Source organism: Emys orbicularis, chromosome 2 (genome assembly GCF_028017835.1).
Source record: "Emys orbicularis isolate rEmyOrb1 chromosome 2, rEmyOrb1.hap1, whole genome shotgun sequence".
Classification (NCBI taxonomy): Eukaryota; Metazoa; Chordata; order Testudines; family Emydidae; genus Emys; species Emys orbicularis.
In genome coordinates, this window is record NC_088684.1 from 22,610,750 (window position 1) to 22,629,367 (window position 18,618).

The 18,618-nt window shown below is 40.7% G+C and overlaps 1 protein-coding gene across 1 annotated transcript in view; it reads left to right on the top strand.

The window, feature by feature from the left end:
• Positions 1 to 18,618, top strand: part of ATAD2 (ATPase family AAA domain containing 2) — a 114,908-nt gene that overhangs the window by 715 nt on the left and 95,575 nt on the right. The window contains exons 2-6 of the mRNA XM_065400132.1: positions 7,504 to 7,646; positions 8,858 to 8,907; positions 10,043 to 10,205; positions 12,446 to 12,548; positions 13,611 to 13,698. Of these exons, the coding sequence (XP_065256204.1) occupies positions 7,504 to 7,646; positions 8,858 to 8,907; positions 10,043 to 10,205; positions 12,446 to 12,548; positions 13,611 to 13,698 (547 nt within the window). The remainder of the gene's footprint in view (positions 1 to 7,503; positions 7,647 to 8,857; positions 8,908 to 10,042; positions 10,206 to 12,445; positions 12,549 to 13,610; positions 13,699 to 18,618) is intronic.

An 18,618-nucleotide genomic window follows, 5' to 3' on the forward strand; every position in this document is an offset into this window, starting at 1 on the left:
CTTCAGTCTCACTCTGATGTAAACTTGGTGAGGTCATTACTATCCTCCTGCTGTGGTTGGCCCTGCTTAGTTTATCTCCTGGTCTCCACTGTTTGTGGGTTTGTTTTTGTTTTTTTAAACTGAAGGATAGTTCATGAGTTAGTCACCCCAGATGAAAACTCATCTTGTAGCAGTGAAGACAAGGCCACTGCAGTGAGATGTTACTGTGGTGGGTTGTGCAGATTAACATGTAGTCAGCAATGAAAGTTTTAAATTTTGTTGTTAACTGTCATCGTTCGCCTTCAGATTTAACATTTTGCATAAATCAGTGAGGGCAAATCATATCTTTACACAATGACTGAAGCTGCTGGAGCACAAAGTTGTAGCATCCTAAAAAGTACCAGCTTGCTGAGCCCATCTGAATTTAATCCATTTCCCCCTTCCAGAGGGGAAGGATTCCCTGCTCAGGAGGGAACTGCTAAGACCTGAGCCTCTTTTCTAAAAGAAAACTTCTGGAAACTAGGGAGGGTAAATCTTGTCAGTTCCAACTGAGACAAATGCACAGGCATATCCTGCCTCCTCTGAACACAAACTATATAAAATATACCCATATGTCACGCACTAGGGTTCTCTTCCCCCCCCCCCCCCCATATGTCTCACATCCCAGAGCTGGCCATGCTCATCCTGGTTTACCTATTTAAAAACAATTGACAGAGTATACATAGAGTACAGTAACTCCTCGCTTAACGTGGTAGTTATATTCCTAAAAAGTGCTACTTTAAGTGAAACTATGTCAAGCAAATCCAATTTCCCCATAATAATTTATGTAAATAAGCGGGGTTAGGTTCCAGGATTGGATTCGCTTGACATCGTTTCACTTAAGTAGCACTTTTTAGGACTATAACTACCACGTTAAGCGAGGAGTTACTGTACTTCAATTGCAACTTTCTCGCTCCCATATCAGCCTGTAATGGGCTTTTACAGCTGCTGCAGCAGTATGTTCTGAGTTGATTACTTAGAGACCCCTTCACAGGTAACAAATTGAAAAGTTAAGGGATTATTGTGAGGAATGATGTGTAAGCATGGTTTATCCTAAATAAAAGATCTAAGCTCTTTATTGGTTATTCAGAATATAGCTGTTTGAAACCGAGAAAGTCATTTGGTCAGAAAGTTAAACTGGGTCAAAATGTTCGACCCAGATCTGTCCCTCTGTAAATTCCTCTGGAATCCCTTAAATGTTGCCATATCCACAGTGAGAACATTAGGTGTCTCACTGGTACATGCTTCAACTGGAAAGGAAAATAACCAGTATGTGAAATTCAAATGTCCAAAACTACTTCACAACTAAATGCCTTTCCCACTTAAGGTGTATGTACATGTATACCAGAATGTCATGTCACTTCTGAAGTGCAAAACAAAGGATTTTTCAGTTAATTGCAGAACAGTTGTAAAGCTTCGTATTTGCATAATTTAAAAGCAGAACTAAAATTTAAACTTTCCCCAGCAGAGTAAGTACGAGATCAGCCCAGAAGGAACATTTGGGAGCTTGATGTTTAAAGGGATTTGAAGTGCCTAACTAAATTCCAGGATCACTACCAGTTAGCAAAACATCACAACAGAATGAAATTCTAACTTGTATGTTAGAACTTAGTTTTAGAAATGTTAGGCCTCTGTGGATGAGTATCTTTTGAAAACTAAGTTCTCAGTGGGGCATTCGCTGTCTCCATAGCAGCTGGAGGCAGAACAGATCTTTGCTCTGAGCCTGGGCTTTGTACTGTCCTTCGGGAGGAATTCTCCAGAATTCTCTGCCTCCGAGCAGCACACGTGAGATTTCAGGTCTCCCTTTTAGCAGAGCTTTCGCAGGACTTTTAACAAACTGTCAGTTTCTTCAATGGCTTCAAGGCTTTTTTCCCTCAAAACTTCTAAACTTCAAAAAAAAAAAAAAAAAAAAACCAACACCCAACCTTCTGACTTTCTGAGGTGGGTTAGAAAGACAGAATCTCTCCTCCCCATAGAAATGGCAGTCATAGACAGCAGCCCCAGGAACCCAGTTCCCAGATGGCATGCAGCCAAGGTCCATGCAGACACAGTTGAGCAGGCTCCAGCAAAACTCAGCATGGGAGCAAGATCCATGCTGAGATAGTTGAGCAAGTTGCATGAAAGCTGTGTTCACTGAGACCAGGCCATCATTAGTGGCATGAAACTCGAGGTAAGGTGTTTGTGGTGGTAGTGGGGGTGTTTTGTTTTTCCCCAGAACCTCCCTCCCATGCATGGGATCCTTATTCTCTCAGTTTGCAGAACAAGCAGGAAAGCATCACTTGGGCCTCCTGAATCTCAGGGGAAGGCCAGGTCCCTCAGAACAACCAGGAGGAAGAAATTCCTGCTCCCAGCCATTACATAGGCCATGTCCATGCTGTTGGTTCCTGGCTAATGGGAGCTGTGAAGCCAGCACTGTGGGCGGAGGCAATGCGCAGAGCTGCCTGGCCACACCTCTGCCTAGCAGCTGAGCAAGGGGATGTCCCTGCTTCCGGGGAGTCCCCCAGGTAAGCTCTGCCCAGAGCCTGCCTCATCCTGTCCCGTGCCCCAACCCCTGCCCCCTCCCACACCCTAACTCTGCTGCTGCTGGGGCGGAGGAGCGGTGGCCCAAGACTGCTCCAGCAGTGGCTGGTGCGTCTGGTGCAGGGGCTGTCTGAGCTGCCCCTGAGCCAGCTGCTGCAGAAGTCAGGGAACCCATGACAAACTCGCAGCCTTACTAATGACTCATTTGTCTCCAATGGCTCTGGTTCGTTCCTCATTCTGTGCAGTCAATCCCCACTCTAACAAGGAGTCCGGTGGCACTTTAAAGACTAACAAATGTATTTGGGCTTTTTACCCACGAAAGCTTATGCCCAAATAAATTTGTTAGTCTTTAAGGTGCCACCGGACTCCTTGTGTTAGTCTGTATCCACAAAAACAACAGCTACCCCCTAATACTTAATCCCCACTCTGAATCACTTCACTCCATCCTGCTGATTCCCTTCCCTGTTCTATAGGCCTACCTCCTCTTCCCCCTTCCAGTGATCCTACAGAAGTTCATGAAGTGGCTACTATTTTTGTAAGGGTGACAGTGGGATACATGCTTGCGACTCTCTCAGCCCTGGTCAAGTTCCCCCTGCTGGACACTTGGCAGGCTGCTCTGTTTGGACCCACATGTAGGGCCTGAGTCTTCTTATGCTCCCTTTTGTCTGCACAGGCTTAAGTCACCAACTCTGGTTCCAGACTTTCTGGCATATTTCCAGCACACAGACTTCTAATCCTTCCCTAGGAGTGGGAGCTGATGGTCCAGCTGCCATTGGCCCTGTGAACCAGTGCTGATCTCCCCTCCTCCAATATCACCTCAGCACTGGCTTCTAGTTTACCTCTTTGGAGATGCATCAAAGTTGAAGCAAACAGACACAAGCTTTTCTAGAAGGATTTCCAAAACCAATCACTCTTTACTTTAGACAGCACAAGAGGATTTTTGGGGTCCCAACCCACAGTTTGAGAACTGCTGAGCTAGATACCTCAGACTTTCAACCAAGTTTCTCAGTGCTAAGCATGAAGGGGGAAGGCAACTTTACAGATGCATGTGTAGAAAATGAAACATAAACCTCAAAGGTGAAAAACTGTAATTCTTCCTCAACTGTTTTGAGGAAGTGATTAAGGTGGATTGGGAATTCCTTATCAAGACCTACTTCTACTGAAGGTTAAACCTGCTGTGGCCTCCTTAGTAAAGGGCATAGTCATACCAGCTGAAGTGTTCTGCCAAACCCCCAGACAGGCAAATAAGATCTTCAGCTCTGAGACTATTTGCAGTGATCTAATTGTAGAGGTCTGTGTTCAAATGGGAGGCCCGTGAGCATGCATAAAAAAGCCTACATAAAATCTTCTTTAAACTAGATTTCCCTAGCCTACTTTTCCAAGACTGATGTTTCACCAGACTCTGATTTGCTGTGCATTTAAAACTCCCTGAGGAATGCCATAAGTGAAAGGGAAATGTGTCTGTTCTTGTCTGGATTACAGGGCACAGCAGCCATTGCTAAAAGCCTTCTGAAGCATGGTTTTGAGTGAACAAGTGGAAGGGCCAGTTACAGCCCTCACAAAATTGTAGCAGCTAAGTTATTGGCCAAGACCATCTTTAATTCAGGAGAGAGACAGAAGATAGGGTATGATTTGCCAAACGTTAGCACACCCTCCTAAGATAAAAGGCTCAGATTCAACTCCAGGTTATCCTTGTATGGATTCTCAGCATAATTCTAGCTTTGTATCTAGCCTGTAATTACAACAAATCAGAATATAAAGAACTTCATCAGAGGTCCAGTACTAGCATCTTTGGTGAATTAATTCTTAATTATTTAACAGCTATGAGATGTTGGGTCCAGATAGAAGACCTTGTGCATGGGGAACATACCTGGATTCCATCATGATGTGGGGCAAGGCAAGGTGGGACATGTAGCTCAAGAAGTAGACATGGAGTATAATCTGTCTTGTACTATGGACTGTCAAGTGCACCCCTCCACTTTCAGCAGATGACTCTTCAGGAACGTGGTATGGATGTATGTATACCATCTTCCTGAAGAGAAGCAGCCTTGTTCGATCCAGAAGTGGATGCTCTATTCCTCAGAGTTCTACATCAAGAAAGAAAATCCAGGCCAGCTGGCTCAGCAAGACACACTTAGAACCAGGGGAATGCAGTCTAGATCATTTAGCCTTTTGTTGGATCACAGACCAGTTTGAAAGCCTGTTAATCAACCTATAGGCATTTAAATCCAGCTTGGAAAAAAAAATCAAGAGGTACTACATGAGTACATGATCCATTACATGCATCCGACAAAGTGGGCATTCACCCACGAAAGCTTATGCTCCAATTCATCTGTTAGTCTTAAAGGTGCCACAGGACTCTCTGTTGCTTTTTACATGAGAGAGAGACACCCAAAATCAGAGGGTGATTTAATCTCATGAAGTTGGCAAAAAGGCCTCCGTCAAGGAGTATAGGCCTGCTCTGCAGCATCTCCTACAGGTCGCTGGTGACAAACTCAGTCTTTCACAGTCTCGCCCTCTCTAGGCAAATAAGACTACCTCTGAGAAGAACTATAAGTTGTTCAATGCTGAATATGAACTCCAGCCTCCTCAGCTATTTCCTCAGCCCTCTTTCCTGTAGAAGGGTGGGAGGATTCCCAGGACTCTTCTCCTGGGCCATAGTCTCTTACAGCTGCAGGCTGCTCCTTAAGGGAGCAGTTTGCTCCATTTTGGTTCAGCCTTCCTTAAGCAGCTGGACATAAACTCCAGCCTCCTTGGCTATTTCCCAGCCTTCTTCACTGTTGAGGTGTAGCGGCTTCACAGCACCCTTCTCCTCATGTAGTCTCACCCAATTCCAGGCTGCTCCACAGAGTCTCCTTCTAGAGCTCAGGTTTTGCTGAGTCAGCCCTGAACTGGTCCTGACTGGATTTAGGAGTACTCTCCAGCTGCTGTTGAGCTCCCAGCTATGCTTATTTCTCTTCCTGTTTCATTCCTCACAGCAGGAGTTCATTTCCCTTTCCTAGAAGGCACTCATCCCATTATTATAAGACTCAGATGCCCTCCTCCTAGGCCCAATCAGTTAACAAAACTGGGGTGTACTAATAAGGCACAGATGCACTTAGCCCTAGCTCACCCTTAAGTGCTAGTCACTCTGTGACTGCCTCCTTTATTCCTTTTCCCCCTTAGTCACTGAGAGTAAAGATGGTAATGGAGATTATGAAGAAACAGGCCACTGTGAATATAATCACCTTCTCATTAACTCAGGTCTGGGGTCTCAGACCTGAACTAGGTGTAACTGGAACTGCTGCTCAAACTCATGCACACACAACAGAGTGCAACAGGGACCTATCCTGAATAGTATCCACTAACCCATCAGCTGGGAAGCTCAGAGCAAGGAGCTGTAGTTGTTCTTTCTAAGAAAGTGATAAAAAACCCTCCTAGCATCTCAGACATTGTGAGTCTTCTGAGGTTTAGATGTTGGTATTACAAGGGACACCAATTAGCTGAAGCAAAGGACATTCTATGTTTGTTTTTTTATAAGGTGGCCTGACCCTGGGGCTAAAGGTCAACATTTCTTAGAAGGGCAAGTCAGCAAGGCATATTGCATTATAAGAAACCAACCCCTCATCACCATCACATAACACATTCCTGAAGATCACCTCTCTTCTCAGTCCTCTGGCAATATGCATATTTGTGTCATGATCTTGATCTGTGGCCTGTGAGTCCTAATAAAACCATGTAGGTGGTAGGTCTCTTTCTGACTGAAAATAAGTTGCCTGCTCATCATCTTCTTGTCCAACTGGGATTTTAGAGCTTGGTATGCTCTCAATGAAACTTGAGTCAAATTTTCTGTCAAAGATGGTAGTTCTGTGAACTAACCAAGCCTCCATCACCAAGGTGTCCACAGTGTCATATAATATGAAGTAGTATTATTGCCCTTCTGACTGAATCCAAACATCCTCAGAAAGTAGAAGTGCATAAGTTAGATGTGCCTATTTATTCAATGTCTCAGGTACAACTTCACATTACTATGCATTCTGAAAAGAGCAACAGTTTTGTGAGCAGAGATCACACATCTTATGAGGAGGCCTAGAAGGCTACCACAGAGACCTCCATCCACACTTCTGTAACATGAGACATCCTCATCCCTGCAGATGCAGTGTTTTGTAGAAGGCTGTTACAAAACAGCGTGTTCCAGTAACCCTTAATGCATGGGTAAATTGAATTCTCCCTTGGGATGACCTACTGCGTTCTACATCCCATAGTGAAGACTGTATGCCATGGAAGGGACTGAGGGAAAATTCTGTGTCTTACCTGTGAATTTTCATTCTAGGACCCTCCGTGTCCAACAGTCTGACCCTCGGAGGATTGCATTATGTCTAGGGTTTCTTCTGGCTGTTGCTCCCTTAAGTATTTTGAAAAGGAAGAGGGTGTTCCTCCAGGAAATCCCTAAATTTCAAGTCAAGGCTCTGCTGCAAATGGTTTGAATTGACTAGTACTGAGACCTGGTCTACATTTAAAAATTAGATTGACCTACCTATGTTGCTCCAGGCTGTAAAAAGTGGTAGTTAAGTTGATCTAATCCCCAGTGTAGATGCAGTTAGGTCGATGGAAGAATTCTTCTGTTTACCTAGCTACTGCTTCTCTGAGATGTGGATTTTTTCCATCGATGGAGTTAATCCATTCTGGCAATATAAGAAGCATTTACGCCATAGTGCTACCGCGGCATAGTTGCGCTGCTGTAGTGGTGACATACTCTTGGTATTTTTCCATTTTGGAAGTTATCGTTCTAGAGGGTTCTTCCCAAGGAGCAGTCTTAAACCCAGGCTATTAATAAAGATCATGGTGATGTAAAATACTTCACTGTGAATACTCTCTGACTTGGAGGGTCCTAGAATGAAAATTTGCAGGAAAGAAGTAATTTTCCCATTTTACTAAATGTACATGCTTTAACTAGAACATTTTCTTTTTCATCTATCTTCCTAGGAATTTTCTTCTGGAAAAGCTGAATGTTTTACTGGACATTCCTTAAGACCAATGAGAAAAAGTAACCTGCACTCTTCAGACTCTAGTTTTGACAAAAGTATGGAAATGTTAAGTGAGAATGTTAATGGAAGACACTTTACAAGGTAACTGCTCTCTTTCCATGTCTCTTAATAATCACTGTTAAATTGAAATCTAGTCACTTAAAGCTGGGGAGGAGTAAAAGTAATTTAAAATATCCCATCAGTTCCTAGATAGTCTTCCTAATTTTTGCTCTTTTTCAAACAGGCTTTTTTTTTAATTGTTTTTTTTTTTTATTTTTATTTTGTGGGAGGGGGGAGGGAGGGAGGAAGGAAATGTCTCTCTTCCATTGCTGTGTTAAGAATCTCCGCAAACAGGGAAAGGTGGAACTAATTATACACAATGTTATCCTACACATAGCAAAAGAAAATAAAGATACACTTTTTTTTTTTTTTTTCCAAATCCTGTTCTTATAGTAATATTAACTGTAATTTGAAACAATGGTAGGTTAATTTTTCAGACATAAGAGTGGTATATAAGATGATGGTGTCCCTTTAATTTTAAGGTGGGAGACTCTCTTTTTTTCTAACAGTCAAATGTTTAACTTTCTGAGGAAAAATACTTTCAGTGGTGAAGTTTTTTGTCTTCTCAGCACAGTCACATTTTGTGTCCTTGTCGGTGGCTGAGAATAGACTTCTCCATTCACTAACAGCAAGTTGACTTGGCTTATGCATTCCTGCCTAACTGGTTCTTCCATCTACTTTCTGATCAGTTTATGCTTCATTTGAGCAGGGAATGGAGCAATATAAGGATTGAACAATGCTTTATTACATTTTTACAGTTAAAACTAAAAAGGAATAGAAAAGATGAGTGTACCATGGCCAAGTGAATTTTAATGTTCACTTCAGAAATAACCTTACAATTAAATAACTTAATTTTTTTTTTTTTTTTTTTGCCTGTAACTACTGTTGCTTGTATAAGGAGGGTGTACTAACTCTGCCTTACCTACCATAGTCAAGCCAAGAAAAACTCCACAGTTATAGATGTATGCTTCACATACCAGTCCTTTTTTGACTTTAGAATTGGTTTTTCAAACTTTAAAACTTCAGTGGGGCAAATCAATGATCTCTTTTCAAGTCTGGAATTACAAATGCTCTCTCAGACCTATGTATGTGCATACAGTACCCAGATCCTTTTTGTGGTCTTTGGGCCCTATAAAAATAATAGATCTTTTGTCTGCATAAGACGGTGTTTTAAGCTAGTGAAATCTAGAACTTGATACCCAAATAGATTAAGCAGGTGCAATAACTCTTATATTTCCCCTTTCTTTATATAGGCAGTTGGCTAAGCTGCAGGCTGACCAGAAAAATGAAGATTGTAAAGCAGGTAAAGGAAGAAAATAAAAATCTTTCCAGTTTTTAGCTAGTGGTAGGTTTTAAAATGCCTGTGTTTTTGTTTAACTCGAATTGTTTCACTTGAAATCAACCTGCAGTGCTGAATAAATTAACAGTGTTCTTAGCTCATTTTCGGGCAACTAACTTTAATAGCAGAACTAAAATACACTGTATGCAGTATTGCATCAGTCATTGAAAGTTACTGATTGGGCAACACTAGGGTGTCTGAATTTTATATGCAACCTTATGACGACGATGCTGCTGATGATGATAGAAGCCAAGAACAGTACTTGGAATATGTAAAACTCTAGGTTTTGTAATCAACTCCTCCTTGTTTACAGTAAACTGGTAATCCTATAATTAAAACCTGTGAGTTTATAATCAAGTTTAGGTTTTGTAAAGTGTTTTTGATCTAAGGTGATTATTTTGTGTACAATTTTAACTGTGTGGTACAGTAGTGACTGTGTGTGTGTGTGTGTGTGACTATTTTAAAAACATGCCTTTTTAGTGTGAGGTTAACGATGCCATGTATAAATGTTTGCCAGGTTTTTCAAAAGTGACTTGAGATTTTGAGTGTGTCTGTATGTGGGTGCGCAACTTTAGACAAATTAAATCTCCTGAAAGCATGAACATTGACCCTCTGTATATCTGATCCCTTTTAATCTGTCAAGTTGAGTACTCAAAGATTTACACACCCAAAATAGCTAGTTACTTGTGAATAGCTTGCCTCCAGTATTTATATAAATATTTGTATGATACAACTTTGTATAAATCAGTGAAGGAAAACATCTTAAAAGTAGAATATGTAGACTAAAACTGTGCACAGCTGTGTTTTGCAAGATAGGAATAATTATTCCAGTTTGCTCTTACCTAGAATATAAACTGCATACTTACCTTGGCTGGTTACGTTTTTTTTAAATCTGTTACAAATTATATCTCTATCTGAGTGATTTTAAGTATAGAATATAATGTGTAGAAGTACTTTCAACTTTAAATTAAAATAAGTGATAACAGTAACAATCATGTATTTAAACTAACGTCCAACATTGGTGGATTTTTGCAAGATTTTTTTTTCTCCATATTTGAGGAAAAATATGTTCTTTAATATTGTATATTTATAAACATAGTAATTCCAGTCACTAGATCTTTGAAAACCAGAGCTGATGTGAAAGCTGCTGAACAAGTCCATGGAGAGAGTGGGGATGTGGAGGTGCGTCGCAGTTGCAGAATCAGGCGAAGCCGTTATAGTACTACAAACCAATCCGTTTTGTTTGACAAACTTATAACGAAGTAAGTGTTTTTCTGTCCTTCAAAGATGGTAAAATGGTTCCTAAAGGCTTACTTACAAGCATGTGCTTGAGTACCATGTGGGCTAAACTTATTAAAAAAGTTTGCCAAAAATAAATTAACTATGAAAATTCTTTATATATGTTCCTACGGCGCTGCTGAGTTCCAGGAGCCTTCTATAATGCAGTACCTATTGGACTGCACAACCACCTGCTCACAGCACCAAGTGTTCAGAATCAAGCTTATAAAAGGACCATGTGGTCCTAGCCACATCGTTTCCTTCCTGCCTCTAGTCAATTGTAAATGGTAGGGCCTTTCTTCCCTGTTGGGATAACTTTTCTTGACCTGTAGTTAGTATTTTTAGACTTTTTAATTTAAAATTTTATTATAGTCTTCGCTGTTGTGCAGCTAGGCCAATTTGACCCTGGTTTTAGCCCCTGGAGAGTTATGACTAATCCAGTCTTCAAAGGTCTACCAAGACTGAGTTCAAAGGTGTGTTTTATGTCCTTAGAATCTGATGCATATATCTTTTGTTTAATTTGCTTTGGAGACCCTGTTCCTGGATTGTTGCTTGATGTAAAGCCTGTATACCTCTAAGCCAGTGGTTCCCAAACTGTGGGGTGCACCCCTTAAGGGTCATGGAGGAACGTTTGGGGAGGGGGGCACGGCAGGCCTGGGCCAGCCTCCTTGGGGGTGCAAGGAGGGAGCCCCGCTCTGTCCCCAGCTCTGCCCTGGCCCCTGGCTGCGGCCTCTGCCCGCTTACCCTGTCTGCATGCCCTCCTTTTCACACCCCCAACCCCAGGAGCCGTGGCCCTGCTCCAGGCCCCGGTTCCCGACCCCAGCTCCAGAGGAGGGTGGATTCGGACAAGGGTAAGGAGGGGGTGCAACATGACAAGTTTGGGGATCACTGTTCTAACCCTTGCTTACAGGGTGAGGTGGCTCTAGGCTTGTCTTATGAGCCAGGGCCCCAGTCCACTTTGCAATCTACAACTGGTTTCGCTATCCTCTTCAGCTCAGAAAATGCCAGTTATGAGGAAGCCAGTTGCATGGTACCAAAACACCAAATTCTGGCTTGCATCTGTTCTGATTTAGGAATAAACCATTCCAAGAAAGGAGTTGGTTGATTCTGGGACCCTAGTGTTTCTGTCACCATCTTAGGCATCGAAGAAGCATACATCCAGACAGTAATGGATTGGTGTAGCACAGGGGTCGGCAGCCTTTCAGAAGTGGTGTGCCAAGTCTTCATTTATTCACTCTAATTTAAGGTTTCGCGTGCCAGTAATATATTTTAACGTTTTTTAGAAGGTCTCGTTCTGTAAGTCTATAATATATAACTAAACTATTGTTGTATGTAAAGTAAATAAGGTTTTAAAAATGTTTAAGAAGCTTCATTTAAAATTAAATTAAAATGCAGAGCCCCCCGGACCAGTGGCCAGGAGCCGGGCACTGTGAGTGCCACTGAAAATCCGCTCGTGTGCTGCCTTCGGCACACGTGCCATAGGTTGCCTACCCCTGGTGAAGCAACTTCTTTGGTGTCAGGAGTTCCTTATGTACTAAATAGATCTCATGCCACATGTGTACAAGTTGTGGGGGCTTAAGTGATGGAGTTTCTCTTTTGACTGAGGAAAGAATTGGTTGACTTAGTGACCATATTAGTGCTGGAGTTTTCTTCCTTTTATAGCCTGTGAATGTTTGGTGCTATAGGATGGCACTTGTGCAGCCCCAGTGGGCATTGCTTTCCTGACGATTCTCAAAGCTCAACAGCAATAGGGTGCATGTCTAGTAATTTAAACTATGGAAAAACAATACTAAGTCTAGAAGTACAGTTAAGGGTGAGTAAACATTTTGTCTTGTTGTCTCTTAAAGTGACACTGTCAATTTAAAATAATGCTTCCGACTGAAACTTGTGATAGTACTAAGTGAATAATTAGCACTAAAAACTACTATAACTGTAAGACATTAGAAAAATATTTCTCTATAGGGTTTGTTTGTTTGTTGTTGCGTCGTCCCCCCCCCCCCCCCCCTCTCAATTTAGGTGGGTTTTTCACACAGCAATAGAGGAAAGAAACATCTCTTATTAAAAAAAAAAAAAAACGAAACTTTTTTAAAACTTATTTTTTAAAAACTGATTATGCATCAGTTTAACAGTGTCAATTTAAGCACATCATATTGAAATGTCATGCTAACTGATGCACATTTTTTCATACTGTCTGAACTCACATGTGTCGCACTTTTTATATCAGCACTGCAGAAGCAGTATTACAAAAAATGGATGACATGAAGAAGATGCGTAGACGCCGAATGATAGACTTGGAAGATCTTGGGGTGTTCAATGATGCCGAGGAAGTAAATATGCACTCATAATGTTTCTCTAGATTCATAAGGAGACTGTCTTTTAAACAGCCAAATGACTTGTTCATTTGTATTTTATTTTTAATATTTTCATATTAGCATTTCATATTAGCTATATTGAGAGGGGTAGAGAATATAATGTTATCACAGTGAGATGTTAGCCATAAGCCAGTATTTTTATATTCTAACTTCTGAATAGCCTTATTACCACTTTTGAATGGATATTTTATATTTACTAACAATTGTTTCAATCTTTTAATACTTTAATTCTTATTAAAAACTAAAAGAAAATAAACCTGACTGAAATCTGTAAAAGGATTGCTAGCTGATCAGGCTTCCAATGAATAAGCACAAGCAATATGTTTACCGGTTGTAGCTTTGATCCTCAGCTATCAGTTTCTATCCTATTTTGCTGGTTAAAGCAAACATAGAGGATGGTGCTGGTCTGGAAAGTGTGTGTGTGTGTGTGTGTGTGTGTGTGTGTGTGTGGTTTCAGTTCCTCTTTGCCAGCTACATCTTGATATGTTACCACCTCAAATAGTCTCTTAAAGGTAGATTACATACAGTTGAGGAACTTGCAGCTTACGTGTGCAGCTCCACACTTTTTTCACTGGTGCTGGAAGAAGTTCTTTCAGGGTGCTAATTATCCTCCTTCGTAATTTTATTGTCCGTGAACGAAGGTGCTAACTGAGAAGACCGAGGCAAAGCGGATAGTGAACTGACTTTAAATAGATGGGCCTTTTCTAATTCTTGGATTACTTTACCTAATATTGAGCAGAATAAATGTTTATAGTTTTCTGATTGGGTTTAATTTGTTACATAAACTGAAATGGAGTATACTTGATGTGAATATTAAGAGACAATAAACTTGGCCTTCCAATGCCACTTTTAGTTCTGCTAAGTACAACCACACTTTAATTTAGCCTTTTATGCATGTGCAATACCTTGATAAATTTGCTGTATATATGATGTTCATGCTGCAGGGACTGGAGCATGTGCAAATTTGTTATATAACTGTCAATGATTTTTTTTTTTTTTCCCCCGTCCCGTAATTAGGAAAATCTTGATATGTATGCTCGAGGAAAGCAAAAGAGAGAGCAAAGAACTGATGAAGAAACCACTGATAATCAAGATGGCAGTGCAGGTCACTATTTATCTTAATTTTCTTTGTGTTATATTTAACACTTCTAATATGGTCTGTTGAAGGGTTCTACACTACAGAAATTTTTTTCGTAAAACATGGCTCTCTGTGTTGTGTGCAATTGCAAGCTTCCATCTTTCCTTGATGTCACAAGTTAATAATAGAGGCAAGAGCTGTCCCTTGAACAGAGTAGAAATAATGTTCTAAATAAAGCTTGTCATGCTTTACTTTCACCTTAAGTGAAAGTAGGAAAATGTTAGATACTGCACTGTACAATATAAACAAAGTTTCAAAACACATTTGAATATCCAGAATTTTTTTCATTCTTAGCCAGTGTTGTTGAAATGAACTATCAAAACTGCTGATGCTGAGAATATTAGCACTGTTGTAGATGTACTTTTTCTTCACAACACATTGGTAGGAGTTTCTGCCCCATCTGCATAAGGATGTTGCTAAGGGCATTAATCAGAAAAAGGGAACTTGCTGTCCTAAAAGTAAATTCAGCTTGCTAGTTCTAGATTCTCTGTTTACAGTTCTTGAATCGCTCCAGCCCAAGTACTGTAACTACTGGAAGGCCAGTGCTTTATTTCACTTTTTTAATCTAAAATGCTTTTTAGAATGTTATCAATTTGAGATCTTACATGTGTAGACTTTAAACTGCAAATATATCCAAAAACAAAATAGGAAATTTCAAATAACTCAAGACCCAGTTTTCTTGCAACTATTGCTATTGAACACTTGTAGTTATACTACATTTACCTACAGTTTGTCTTAGCTGTTTTTCAACAGTACATGCTTTTATTTCTCCAATGTGTGCACATTCAGAATTTGATTTAAATGTCAGCAGTTCTTCAGTGTGTGCTAATGTAGATTTTTTTCTATTATATCTTAAGGCATATTTTACAGTGCCTTTATGAATCACCCCACATCTAATTCTTGTTACATAACATTTTCAGCACATAATGTTGGGGTGCTAATAAAGGCTTGAAAAAGCAACATGAAAAGTTATTGGCAAGTAGGAAGCTATCTCCAGTGAGCAGAGGGATGTAGACAATCAATTTTTGCAGAATTTAAGCTTTCACTTAAAAAAAAAAAAAAAAAAAAATTGCAATAACCATCTGAATGTAAACTGATATTGCGCTACTAGCTTTTGAGAAAACAAAGCAAGTTCTTCATTTAGAATCTCAAACAACCACGAGTGTAGATCTGTCAACTCTTGAGTGAACTTTATTCAAATAATTATTTTCATGGCCTTATCAAACCTTTCTGTCCATGCTGGTTTTGAGGTAGGGGGCTATCTTTTCCTGTATATTTGTATATCCTGTATATTTGGCTCTACGGTTCTGATCTGGTGTAAGGCTCTAGGCACTACTACAGTATACATAGTAGAGGTTAATCGTGTTCAGGTCTTCATTGTGCTTCCTCTTCTCCCCTTATTCTATTCACAGTAGTAGAAGAAATTATCAGATTCTAGTCCCAGATCAGCTATTTAACAAATTCCTGGTGAATGTGGGTAACATTAAAAATATTTTTTTACTGTACCTGTAAACTCTAAATAATTTGTCATATGATTTAGGATTTCTTCCTACTATTTCCATTATCAGCAGGCAGTAATTCTATGAAAAATGTTAATGTTTTCAAAGGGAGGATTGGGTAAAACTTTTTATCAATTATAGTGAGCGAGTTGGTTGTATAGATAATATGAATTACTCTGTAGGGCATCCAGCTAGTACTATATATTTTGGCTTATCTCTATCAGTTCAGCTCATCTTTAAGATGAGGATATTTTTAAATAAGATACCAGATAACTATACTTGGGTTTTTCCCTTTTACTGCCTTTCATCAGATGACCTCAACTACTTTACGAAGGCTAATAAAATAAGCCTCTCTCCTATAGGTAGATATCCCCATTTTATGTATGGAGGAAAATGAGCCATAGAGAAGTTAGTGACTGGTCCATTGTTGCTCATAATCTGCAGTGGAACTGGGAATAATTTGTATCTCCTGAATCCCAGTCCTGGGCTTTGTTAGCCACGAGAATTTTTTCTTTACGGTTTGGTCTTGGAATAACAGAAATACCACACCTAAGAAGAGCCCTAGCTTGTCTCTCTCACCAACAGAAGTTGCTTCAATAAAAGATATTATCTCACCCACCTTGTCTCTTAATATCCTGAGACCATCACTGCAAACAGAAAATACAATTATCACCTCTAATGGCATTGACATTTCATCTGAGACAATTAACAGTGGGTGAAATCCTGGACTTACTGAAGTCAATGCGTGTTTTGCCGTTGACTTTAATGAGGCCAGGATATTACCCGTTGTTTCTATATGAATGTCCCTCTTTACTGATTTCCTAATCCTGGACTATCTCTTGCGTAAATTGCTCTTGGAAGTCTGCAGTCTTTCAGGTCCAGTATGTAGTGGAATGTAACACAATTTTAGAAATCCACGCAGAGAGAAGTTTAGTATAATTGATTTTAACTCATAGAAACTAGTCCTGTCATAACAGATATTTGTTTTGCTGCCTGTTTTGAATATTCACTGGCAAAAAGCTTCATTAAGTCAGAGTTAAGGTTGCCTTGTATCGTCTTGTGCCCATCTGCAATGTCAAGTTCAGCAAAACTGATTGAAAACCAGGAAATACAGAGTTAAGGTATGCACAAATGCAACCTTAACTTTGTCTCCGTGGAACAGGCAATAATATCCTGGGAATTATATGCATCACCTGCTGTTGTATTCATTGTGTTAAATATAGCTAGCTGTATTGAATGGTGGATGGATTAGATTGAGCGGGTTGGCTGAGTTGTGATAAGAGATCTGGGGACCCTGCCTCTCAGAGACCCTGAACCTTTCTTCCTGACCCAATTGCCTTCTCACATCAGTATGTGATCAAAAGAAAGCGGTGCATATGTATCATGTCTAGACTCACTTCAGCAATGAGATCTGAAGGTTGTCACTAGCAGTGCACAGGGGTTTTCTTCTCATCGGGATTGTCAGCAGCAAAGTAGGATGTGAGTGGTCTGTCCGTTTAATGATAGTATGTGGGAGTATAGTATTTTCTAAATGGATAACCTACCCTAAATGCTCAAATACTGAGGGCAATCTTCACTCATTGCTATATTTGCTTTCTACAACCAACTCTCTATATAACTTTTCATGAGTAGTGTACCCAAATACTTGGATGCTAATAACTAAACTGTATTCTTAAATTTATTCCCTAAATGTGGGTTATTGCTGATTATGCACTACATGTATCTTATGAGTTTTAAAACAAACTTTATATTTGTGGATAATCTAAGCACTATACCCAGATGTACAGACACTTTTTCCCCCCAACCTATGCATTATATAATTTTTTAACATTAGCTTTAATAAAAATATTTAAATGGCATCCTGTACAAAAGGGTGTAACAGGGTTGCGAAATTTAGCAGATGTGGTGGTGTTTCTATGCAGTGTAGGCTAAGTGGTTGAGAGTAGGACAGGTATAGGTCACATGTCCTATTACATGAGTGTTCTGCAATATTTATAAAGGCAGTGTGTAAGTACACCTCTACCCCGATATAACGCTGTCCTTGGGAGCCAAAAAAATCTTGCCGCGTTATAGGTGAAACCGCATTATATCGAACTTGCTTTGATCCGCCGCAGTACGCAGCCCCGCCCCCCTGGAGCACTGCTTTACCGCATTATATCCGAATTCGTGTTATATCGGGGTAGAGGTGAATGTGTTATGGGCATATTGGGGCATTGCTTAAAAAGGGCAAAGTTAAGGTTGTATTGTCCTGTACCTTTAACTTTGTATTTCCTACTTTTTCAGAGGTTTGAGTTTTTTGCTGAACTTAACATTCTGGAAGGGCACGAAATACTACAGGCAACCTTAACTATTCATTAACCAAGTTTTTTGTCAGTGAATTTCCTAGGTTCTTTTTTTGTTTAACTGAAAGAAAAGTGTGTTTTGTAGGAGTTAGTGGTCATTTAGGCAGTTGTCGTTCTCACCTATGTTTGGAGTTGAGGTGCTACTGTGGCTAGCAAAGGATAAACAATGGTACGTGATTCCTGAATGGCTCTTCCCACCTACTGTTCAGTTTGTTATAGTGGAATGGTATAATGGTTGTGCTTTGAAATGTTTGGAGGGTGGAGGTGCTTACAGGTCAGAGAGAAATCAGACATAATCTGTTTCTCAACATCTTGACATTTTTTATTTTTATGTTGGTAACAGTAACTTAAAGAGCATGAGAAGACTGGCATGGTGTTGTTCTTCTCTCCCTTCCCGTATCATATAGCCTCCTTGCCAGCCTTTTCAGCTCTGCTCAGCCTTCCCTTTCCATCCCATTAAGCTGTTAGCGCATAAAAAGTTGCTCCTTGTTGTCTGGTGCCCTCTGCTGATACATACGGATCACTGGCAGCAGCTCACTGGAGGCTTGTGTGCTACCTGGTTAGATAAGTCAAGCTGCACACTGTGTTAGGCCCCAAGCCCCAACTATGTCCCCCCCCCCCCCCCCCTCCAAGCTGGCTGCTTTCTCCCACACTTTGGCCAGCCCCTCTACCCCATGTGGGGATGGCATGTTCTTAACTCTTCATTCACTGCTTTTCAGAAGTTTAATTTGATCTACTTTTAGGAACTCCCTAGATCCCAGCGCGCGCACAAGGGAGGAAAGGAGAGAGCCTCTGATCCCCTTAGAAAGGCATAGCCCTGAGAGCCTGTGTAGATGGCAGGGAGAGGAGCTCCAACCCACCTATAGGATCAGGTCCCCCTCCCTCCAAGATCCTGACACGCAGCTGGGAGGGGAGAATGTGGTGTGTGTTGGCTGGCCACCCACCCCATCTCGCCCTCCCAGTCTGCCTGAGCCCTAGCCCCTTTTTTCCTCATAATCCCCCAAACCCTTCTCCCCATACTCCCCAACTGCCCAGAATAGCATTCA